Raw genomic sequence first — 10,708 nt, forward strand, 5'->3', positions numbered from 1 at the left:
TTATTTTAATACGCGTGGTCTTGTTATATTCTTGTTGCCACTAGATGGCAGCAGAGTTTCGTCACATGAGAATGTAACACTCACGGATCGCAATCAAACCAAAGTCGGACGTGCCCGTAAATTGCTGTGCGGGCTTTCGAAATGCATTCATAATGTCTGGTTCACTATTTAGCAAAACAAAATTCTTTAGTGAAATTAAAAACGCCAAGTGTTTTTTTTTATTTCTATTTTTTGACAAAGCGGGCATATTTACAAATTTATTTCTTGCATCAAGTCTAGTTGCAAGTACATGCAAATGCCACCCTCCCTCCCAACTTGTACATTAAGTGAAAACAAATTAACCTCCTCCCATACACAATGTGAAAAACACACTGGAGTTTACCTTATATTGTCTTTAAAATATATTATAAGCAAAAAAATACAGCAACAGCAACAAAAACAGTGAAATGGCTAGAGAACAAAATATTTTAAAAAATCTTTCATTTCATAAAAGAAAAATAAAAGCTAGAGAAGGAAACCCTATCACATTAGTTTAAACTTTGTTCATCAGCGTGATTGTCTGCTGGCTTTCTTTGACGCAAAATCCTCCTTGAATGATTTGGTTGTGCTGAGTCTCCGTTAATCGTTTCTAGGATATGATTGAACTCCACAAGGGGGCGCAAATAATAAAAAGCACTGGCCAAGCGGCAGCAACAAAAAAAACAAATGCAGTTACAAATCCAGCACAGAATGTTGGATTTTTCGTTGTTTGGATTTAAAAGCAACAGCAGTTTATTGACATGCAAATGCCAATATTTGGCATGCCATGCAGTACACAATAAGAAGCCGAGTTTAAGTTTGGAACGCAGAATCTGCCTGCTCATTCATTCATTCATTCATTCATTCATTCATTCATTCATTCATTCATTCATTCATTCATTCATTCATTCATTCATTCATCGAGTTCACAAACCGCTTTTCCTTACGAGGCGCAAATGCTTGACCGGCAGCTATGGCAGATCAGACGGCAAAGTCGCCATAGCCGGTGGGACAGAAGGCGGCACTTCGGAGGATGTCGAGGCAGTTGACAAGGATGAGGGTGCCGGTCAGGTGCTTCCACCTCTTGGTGATGGGGTTCCTCATCTTGTCCAGACCAACGTGGAGCTCCTGGATGACATCCCGATAGCTGTCCCCTACGTGCGCTGCCCACGTCAGCAGGAAGTCGTAGGCTGGTTTCCACATGGACTGATGGGATGTAGATCAAGGTTGAGTGGCAAGGCCAAATTTTGGAAGAAAAACATTGGTCAATCGTCAGAAACTCTTGCTCTCTCTTCATTTCTCGTGTGCACGTTCTATCGTTCTAAATAATTTCTTATATGGTGCGTCATTTATATTGTCAAAACTTTTGATATCTGATCTACAAACCCTAAATGACAATTATCAGACGCATGTTCTCACCTCATTGTCCAGCACGCCGCTTTTATCCCGGTACGGTGCCTCGTAAGCCTCCATCTGCTGCTTGGACACCCTGGCCAGTTTTTCTGCAAGTTCCCTCCAGCGGGATGCCACCTCCACCGCCGTGGTTAGCAGGACAAAGTCCAGAACCAATCTGGCAACAAGACCCTGGCAGTCCATCTTGAGCAAGGCCTGACGGTGTTAACTAAAGGTCATTTCAAGATTCCCAAATTGGGATGCAACATTCATGTAACATCTCCGGCCGGCACGCTCTCCTTCGGAGCGTGCGGCCTTTTAACACGCGTTCCCATTTAAGCCGTGTGAAGGCTTGGATCTAAAAATAGCGCCCCAAACACCTACGGTACACGGTAGGCTTCTTGGGCACAATGGCCTTACGTGCGATGAAGCAGCTTTGTCATTTAAGCCGGAAAGGATTGACGTGCAAGATGTCCCATGAAACACAAAACCGTTTCAAAACACAGCTCAGGAGTTCAGAAGATGCGGAACCTGAATCTATTGCGGCGTTGACACTAGTGATGGGAAAATGAGGCTTCAAGATTTGCTTCACGAACCAGTTGTATTTTATTTACTCCTCTAGATGGCACTGTTGGTGTGAATAAAGCAGTTTTAGAAATGGCAAGTCAGTATACTTTTAACCCAATGTTGAACAGAGAGTTGAATTACAACTGCTTCATGAAGCACATTTGAAGCTTCATTTGCCAACTTGACCCTTCATCTTGAGTCTAAGGCCGATTCTGAATGGTTGAGCATCTGATGGTGGTGCTAAATTGCACCTTTTAAATGTGATGATTGAGTGAACACACTCTAGTCAGGAGTAACCCAATCCGGCGCTTGAAGAGACCGGCCCAGCCAGTGTCGGATGCCCCTCCAGCGTGGCCTCCTGCTCACATTTCACACTTGTGAGGAAGGAAGATGGCTTCATGTCGTTTTGCAGGTGTAAGCGAGTGCAGTGGGCGGATGAGACAAATGGACAAAATTGTTGTCTTGCTAAATGATAACCGTGATGTTGGGGGTGCGTCCACTCTCTTTGTTTTCTTGCGGTATCAGTTATCACTTCCCACAGCTTTTCATCCCAGTACGACAATCGGGTTCTGGCCCAAAGCCGCTGACAAATTTCAATCCGGCTTCACTTTGAGCCTCGAGAAAGAATGAAAGGCTTGTTTACTCGGTAAGGATGAAATGTTTGATTGAGCAATAGTTATGTAAGATGGTTCACGGCTTTGAAAGGCACGGCGCGCCAAAATGAACGCAAAACGCCAGACCAAAAGTGAGTAGCTGCAAATACACTCTTTGGTTATGCTAATGTTCTGCTTTGAGGAATTTTATCAGAATTTTGTCAGAATTTTCTGAGAATTTTTCTGAGAATTTTTCCAGAATTTTGTCCGTCACCTGCATTTCAGGAAGTCATTTCGCAATCGAGCCACTCACCACAACTTTTACTCACCATCATGAGCTCCCTCTGAAAGGACTTCCTCCCCTTGCTCTCCGCATTGGTGCACTCCTCTTTGAGTTTCTCCAGAACACACGCTACCTTCTCTGGCTCGTTGTCCAGCTCGGTCCGACAGAAGTAATCCAGCGGTAAGTTCCCGTACCCCAGCGCGTCGGCAAACGCTCCCCAGTTTGACACGTTCTCCATCAGAAGGGTCCTCACCGTGGCATAGATGTATGTCAGAAATTTGCACGGTTTGAGGATCTGCTCCAGCAGCGTCGTGGTCGTTAAATCCGGCCCACACCAATGAATGGGCTTGACTTTTCCCAAAAGCAAAACGTTCTTGGCGTGGACCAGCCCCGTCTTGCCTTGATAGAATGCGATGTACCATTCTTTAGTGCGCAGCTGCCCTCTGAGCTTGATCTTCTCCTCACTGAGCAGGGCGATGACATCACCTTTCTTGTACTCCAGCAGGTAGTTGTTCTTGTGCTGCCGTATTATTGTTTTAATCAGCTTGCCGAATTTTAGGCTGGTTATACGGCGCTCCTGAAATTTGGGGTATTTGGAGGTGACAGCCAGCGGCGACAGGGTAATCTTACCCACCTCGTTTTTTTTCAAGAATCTCCTCTGGCCCGTCGTCCTCCCTTCGGACTTTGGCGGCGGTTGCGGCGTTTGAATGCAGAACTGAGTAAGGGTGCAGTCCAGCGTGTCCTTGACTTGGACCCTGAGAGTGAAGTCTGAGACGATATTGGGGTCGCGCGAAGACATCGTGTAAACCAGTCGGCCGACCTTGCCCAGTTTCAGTTGAAATCCCCGGACGAGGCCGGCGCCGTCGCAAGCTTTTACCTGATAGTGGGCTACGTTGGGGTACAGCCCTACCTGGAGATCCTGTGGGGACCTCAGGATAAAAAGCTGCTTCCCCCACAACTGGAGGCTGACTGCAGGGGTGGAGCAAGCTAAGCGACCCATCTGACTCAGTAGTAAGGTCTTCGGGGCGCAGTCATGGCCAAACATGGCCACGACGGTCTTAAAAGTAGGGTGGATGTGCTTGGGTCCGTAAACCCCGAGCGTGACCTTTCTCTGCATGTGGTCCCACACGCTCACGCCGTGACTGATGTTCAGTGACCGAACCACAACCGCCACGTACATGCACGACTCAAGACTGTCCAGGCGCACTTGGACCATATCCTTATAAATATAACAAGTCGGAATGGGCGCATAGGGTCCATCTTTGCTGTCGCTCCGAACACAAAGTATCTCGGCGGAGTGGTCGCTCTCCGTTTTTACAGCGACTGACACTTGAATCTCCAAAGTGACAAAAGACTTGGTCTCCATGTTGCTGAGCTTGATCTCCACCACCGGGCTGACAGTGGAGCAGCTGTCGTTGTTGAGCTCCAAGGGAAGATCCAGTAAGGCTCTCATGGAGATCTGCTGATGGTCGCCGTGGCAAACGTGCCCTTCGGGAACGTGCAGGGTGATGTTGGTGTCCGGCAGCTGAACCACACCTCCTCCGCTATCCAAGCCACACACAATGCTGGTCTCGACCGGTTGGGTCTGACCCCACCCCGGATTCTGACCTAAGGATTCCAGGTCATGGCAAGACCTGGCCAGTTTTCGGTGATTGAGCCAAGCCGTTCGGAAGTCCTCGCGGCTCTGAAACTGCTCCGGCGAAGGCGCCTTCAGGCCCGTGAAGAAACAAGAGGAAGGAATGCTCGGATTTGATTGCGCTTGGAGAAGCCAGAGTTGTGAAAGACTCTGGGAACGTTTACTCCTTAAAAGAGGATTATCCCTGTGGAGGTGTTGCTCCGCTCGATCGGGACAACTACCGAGGCCGCTAAAATTAATATTCTTGGTGTCACTGTTGGAGTGACTTGGATTTGCAATTGTATCAAAAAGAATCAAATCGGCAGAGTTTGTCACACCTTGGCGGTTCTGGTCTAAGGGATGCGCAAAGGGTTTTTCACAAAACGGATAGTCGTTAGCTCTCCACTCTCCTAAGCCTTCAAAGTCCTTCGGCAGCTCCTCTTCCTCTCCAAGACTGTCGATCACTCCACTATCACTAAGCGAACAATTCCTGAAGTTGAGCAGTTTGACACAAGCAGCGGGGATGTAGCCCATCTCCCTGTTATTGTGTGCGTACCACCACTCGCCGCCCGACGTGTCCAGAACAAAAAGTCGATCGCCTTTGGAGAATTTCAGGCTGACTAAACTGGTGGGCAAATAATCCTTGATGGCCACCACTTCCTGAGCGGTTCCATATGAGGTAGACGTGTCCAGTCTTAAGGCACTGGGAGAAGGCACTGAAACCAAAAGAGATTAACAAAAGTTAAATCAACTATATGGACTCAGCTCATGGTACAAATCAATAAACGATTGGACCGTGAGTGCTTTTTTTTAATTTGAATGTCTTAGTTCAGGGGTGTCAAACTCATTTTTATCAAATATTCTATAAAGATGAATGGTAGTAAATATTTGAGAAAAGACAAGTTGTAATTTTAGTATTGACACATGAAGTTGATGCACAATTTGTCTTTGGGGGCCACATAAAATGATGTGGCGGGCCGTATCTGGCCCCCGGTCTTTGTGTTTGACACCTATGTCTCTGTAGAACTGGACCGAAATATTACAGACACAGTATTTTCACTCCCACTCGGCCTGTTTTCGTCCAGTTGTCATTTGCATTGAAAACGCAAGCGTGCCATGAAATGTAAAAACATTTCTTCTGAAGTTGTTATTCACTTCATAATCAAACGACTTTAATAATTCAGTGCATAATCTACTATTTTTAGATGAGATCATTAGTGCAGATGAAGCCTTTTTAAAAAGCAGGATGTCATTAGAGGGTAAATGAAATGAATCATACCTAAAGAGAACATTTCATCATGACCTTTGACTTGCGAGAGGCTGGCTGGACACCCCTGGCCCAGATCCTCGAGCATCCCCTCAGACTTGCAGCGAGGGAGGAGGTGATCGCCGCTCGTCATGCTGACCATCAGATGGGCCCGAGCCTCATTCAAATGCTTTTCATCTGGAAAGCAATGACAGATTTTTTCAAACATTTGGAAAGTGTAAACAAAAAAATACAACAGAACTCAAAAAGTGGTGTGTGAAAAATGATCAGACCGGACAATCGGAAAGACAAAATGGAACAATGCCTGCGTCTGTGCGTGTCTCAGATGAAGGATTTTCAGATTAGCAGGTGACCTCATTGGCAGGGTGAAGACACACTCGCTAATTTGCGGCAACGTGAATACGATATTCGATATATTTTGATGGAAATGCCGCAAGGCTGATAGGTGCAGAAATGACAAGAATCATCTTTATCATTACACTTTTGAAATCAATAACATATATTACCACTACTTTTGAGCATTTTATATTGATAAAATTTAAAGCAAAAACAAACAATTATATTATTATAAGCGTGAGAGAAAATAATCTTTCAGATATGTGTGATCCTGCAAACTGACCACTTGCTGCTTCTTAAGCCGCTCCTTTGTGGCAAAATAATAATCCACAAGAATGCAGAATAATTGCCACGGCTCACCTCAGGTTCTGGTTTCTGCATTTTTCAGATTCTAGTAAAAAACTTGATCAAATTAAATCTCTTGTCCCAATCCTGAAGTTTAAGTCCACCGGAGTGTTCTGCACAAGGAGGTTGCGTCTGTCCGTGCCGCGGGAGATGTGTGTGTTTGCGTGTGTAGAGGGGTGTGTGACGTCAGAACAGGGGTGGAGCTACCGACGCACTCGGGTTTCAGCAAAATTGAACCTTGAACCGAATGGATTGATAGCATAGGTTGAAGGGAGTAAATTTTCAAAATCAAAGCTTTTTTAGTAATGAAGCACATCCTGCATACTACGGAAGCCTACTGCTGCCAAACTAAAAAGAAATAGACTCAATATTTTAGTCTTGGAAAGCACTGTGATCCGTAGTGTAATTCTTTTTTCTGAAACAATATTTTATTTTTGAATTTAAAATTAATTGTATACCCCCTCTCAAACTGTGTTATGTTATTTTGAATAAAAGCTTTACACCTAAAAGAATTGAAATGACCAAAAACATTTTTTTTTTAAATCCCTCTAAATTTTTTGACAATCAAATTTTCCAACATTGTCATCGTTCAAAATGTGGATTCTCTTCTTTGGGGGTTTGTGTGTGGTGTACGAGTAGGTTGTCATAGCGCACACCATGTTACCTTACCGTACTTTTTGTACTTCAGAGTCGGCATTTTTTTTCTCAGTGATCAAATCAGCACTTTTTGTTACGCAAATATTTGTTTACTAAATAAAGTACAAAGTGAAAGTACTTTTGCTACCTCTGCTGACATCTGAGATTGAAGACGCTCATGAGCAACATGTTTTCTTTTCATTGTTGAATCACCATTCAAACGCATGTTGCGGTTTCATCTCATTCCACCGGAAGGATTTCAAAGTGGGACCTGCTTGAAAGGAACGAATTCACTGGTGGCCCATTCTCATCATCATAATGAGACGCTCTTTTTGGTTTCCACGTCAGAAGTGCCCTTTGAGGTGCTGCACGGACACAGGACTCACTTTAATACATTGTGTGTTTGTACTGGCCACCAGGTGGCAGTATAATATACACATACGACTCACCACTGTTCAGTAAAGTGCAGTAATTTTTTGCTAAGACAAATGGAGGGGCATATCCCTGTCTGTCTACATGTGTTGCTGCACTTCTGTTGTGGTGGGCCTGTTATTCACGACTGCAATCATCAGAGTCTCTCATTAGCATGAGTAATTATGATGCAAAAGAAATATGCATTTGAAAGAGGTGACACGGCAAAGAAGATGAAGAACAGGCTGCTCTTAGAAGACCTTCCAGTTTCCATCTGTCCAAGTAGTTCATCCTGGAAAGTAGAATTAAAATGTGGGCCATCAGGTGCGAGTGCGTGGAGGTTAGACACGCTGATCCAGGAGCGTCTAATCCGATCGGGGGTAGGGGGGTGAGAGTGGTGGCTCTAAAAGATTATGGAATTAGGGCGGGGAATATCTCACATGAGACAACCAGATCTTCCATTGCCACGGTGACACAAATCTTTGCAGTACAGTTCATTAAGACTCAACAATCTCAGTCACACCGGAGTATAAATTGGATTTTGGGGGGAAATTTATTTGATAAAATCTAACACCAAGAACAGACATGTTATCTTGAAAGGCAATTTAAAATAAAATGTGTAAATAATTTCACACATAAATCGCTCCAGTCAAACTATGAAAAAAACTGCAAGGTATTGTCCGGAAAATACGGTAGTTCAATTAAAATTTAAGTAGGTCAAATCCCAAACCGAGATTAAAAAAACATCTTTTACAAGCAGGGCTAGGCTAAGAAAGCAACATGGACATTAAGTAAAAGAAGACACGGCACCTTCACACACACCACATTGCATCTGATCTAATTACTGAGGAACTTTACCAGTGGTGTTGGCTTTGGGTTAAGGATAGCGTCAGGGTTGTATGTTGTTCTTCTTTCAGAATAACCAGCATTTTGTTTTCCACCCGGATGTCTCTTTCTCCGTTCTCTTTTTTGCTGACTTAAACATCGCTGACAATCATGGCAACCTCTGCTGGTCACATTGAGTATTACAGTTTACCATATATCTCAACAGGTTGGAATTAGATTCAGGTTTAGGGTTGGTTGGTTGGTTGGTTGGTTGGTTGGTTGGTTGGTTGGTTGGTTGGTTGGTTGGTTGGTTGGTTGGTTGGTTGGTTGGTTGGTTGGTTGGTTGGTTGGTTGGTTGGTTGGTTGGTTGGTTGGAGCCAAGCCCATCATATTTTAATGTGTGGTCTCTACGCTGATGTCTCTTCACCAATGGAGGGAGGAGCCACAGGTCCAGATCCAGCACACCCATCTCTATTTGCATGTGTGTGTTTCTAAACACTAGAATTTGCTGCAGTCAGACTCTCTTGAGCTGGTGAGTTTTGATCATATTGCACATATTTTTCACATATTGTCATCATCAAGATTTAAACCGCTGCACACACGCAGCCTATAAAATGAGAAGAAACTAATTATTGCTGTTTAACAAAAGGCGTGCAAGGAATAATAAATATTGATCTATCAAAATAGCATAGAGGAACAAAATGTGAATTTGTGAATTTTTATTTGGTGTCCAGGTTGTTGTGGCCATGGGAGATTCCGTGACTCCTCCCCCCTTGAAGCCAACAAACAAAACTGTGTCTGGTATGTGCATCAAAGTTCCCGAATGAAGACTTCTTGTCAGAGAGCAACACGCTCTTAGTTCAATATTGTAAAAGTCAACAAAGAGTTGAGGCAGATAGGCCGCGCTGTGAAACCACAAATGTTTGCTTTGGTGACTGCCACATGAATTCCTTCATTCCTCCTGCACTTCTGCTCCACCCTCTCCTCACCTGATATGCTTTTAGATTTCACTAAATTCAAAATTTACCATCAGGTCACATGTACAAAAAAAAATGATGTCACGACTAAGGTTGAATGAGGAGTGTCTTATCAGCATTACATCAGAGTAGAGTCTCTGAAGGAGCAACTCCCTTGGGCAACGTCTGTTGCCGTGGAGATAAGAGCAACCAGGAGCTTGCGCCCTCCGATTTTGACTTGGGCTAAGGTTCCACTGTAATCGTAGCAGTGCATAGTGACCTTTTGTGACATTTGTGTTTTGTGATATTTGGTTTAGTGTGTTTGGTTTGCCATGCAATTTTTGACTGCTCGGGAAAAAGCACTTTCTTCTTTCATGAGAAGAATTTAGAGTCAGATGAGGAATGTGAATATATTCCAACTTGTGTTTTCTTTTTGATTTTTTTAAAGACCTTGACATGGATGGCAGTATCATTGGAGCCTTGATTGGAGGTGAGAGCAAAATATTCTATTTTTGTAGACAGTGTTATTTTTACTTTTGTGCATGTAACTTAAAAAATATAACTTGCACTTTTGTAGGTGTCATCAGTGCCACACTAATCTTCATCTGCGTGATAGCATTGTTGCTGTGGTTCCGCTCCAGAGAGAAGGGCTCTTATGTCACCCATGAGATGGACAACCAGGATGATGAAATGGGCAACCTGGATGAAGATGATTGTGACGACAGCGATAATGATGATGACAATGACTTTATTTGTACTGATGCAGAACCCCAACACAAAGAGCTTTTTGTGATTAGTGAGGAACCCTAGAGCAAGAAGGTGTACATATTTGACTGGAAGATCATGAGAGATTTTCTAAATTTCTTATTTAATATTATATGCACACTTGTGCAACTCCATCTAAAATATTTTTTGCATCTCCTCCCCAATTTTTTTGCAATTAATAAGTTAATACATATATGAGAATTAATCAGGTGCCATAGCCACCAACTTTAAGAGATATCATTTTGTAATTTTGTAATTTGTCAAGGTTTTATTTTCATGTGATTAAAATTAACTTGTTAACAGCACCCTCCTGTGGCTAAAACGTATCACTACATCAACACGTTAGACTGAAAATACTCTCAAGGAAGGAAACCCATGAGATAAACAGTACCATTCCCGAATTTTTCTAACTGGAGTAATTACAAATAGTCTCAATGAACTCTTTTTTTTTGTGAGAGCTGGAGCTGTCTAAATTTTTTTTTTTTATTCCATATTTCACAATCTAACGTCACCTACAAATTCGCTGGCCAATTTATCCGTTTAAAAACAACTGTCTTGTGTTTGATAGTATCAAATTTCCATAAATTTAAACCACAAGTCACATTTAAGGTGGTCGTTTGGGTTAAGCAACGTCCCTCTATTCAGGCGCCTGTGTAATCTACCTTAAATACTGTTGAGTGCAGTAAATGTTTTTGTCAG

The 10,708-nt window shown here is 43.3% G+C and overlaps 2 protein-coding genes across 4 annotated transcripts; one reads left to right on the forward strand and one right to left on the reverse strand.

Moving 5' to 3' along the window:
* Positions 1-195: 195 nt before the first annotated feature.
* Positions 196-8,461, reverse strand: LOC148401577 (SH3 domain-binding protein 4-A-like). Of its 3 annotated transcripts, none has more exons than XM_088368609.1 (5): positions 8,322-8,461; positions 5,748-5,912; positions 2,900-5,184; positions 1,438-1,626; positions 196-1,224 (listed from the first exon to the last, which is right to left on the reverse strand). In XM_088368609.1, exons 2-5 carry the CDS (start codon positions 5,875-5,877, stop codon positions 1,000-1,002), a joined length of 2,829 nt encoding a protein of 942 aa, XP_088224735.1. In that variant the 5' UTR covers positions 5,878-5,912; positions 8,322-8,461; the 3' UTR covers positions 196-999. The 3 variants fall into 3 exon arrangements, with proteins under 3 accessions (XP_088224735.1, XP_088224736.1, XP_088224734.1); XM_088368610.1 differs by lacking the exon at positions 8,322-8,461 and adding an exon at positions 6,355-6,615; XM_088368608.1 differs by lacking the exon at positions 8,322-8,461 and adding an exon at positions 6,432-6,614.
* Positions 8,462-8,672: 211 nt separating this feature from the next.
* Positions 8,673-10,314, forward strand: LOC148401578 (uncharacterized). The gene is made up of 4 exons (XM_088400228.1): positions 8,673-8,820; positions 9,023-9,089; positions 9,693-9,734; positions 9,822-10,314. Exons 2-4 carry the CDS (start codon positions 9,035-9,037, stop codon positions 10,052-10,054), a joined length of 330 nt encoding a protein of 109 aa, XP_088256354.1. The 5' UTR covers positions 8,673-8,820; positions 9,023-9,034; the 3' UTR covers positions 10,055-10,314.
* The last annotated feature ends 394 nt before the right edge of the window (positions 10,315-10,708 follow it).

The sequence above is a fragment of the Syngnathus floridae genome, chromosome 2 (genome assembly GCF_059516105.1).
Source record: "Syngnathus floridae isolate MCC-2025c chromosome 2, RoL_Sflo_1.0, whole genome shotgun sequence".
Classification (NCBI taxonomy): Eukaryota; Metazoa; Chordata; class Actinopteri; order Syngnathiformes; family Syngnathidae; genus Syngnathus; species Syngnathus floridae.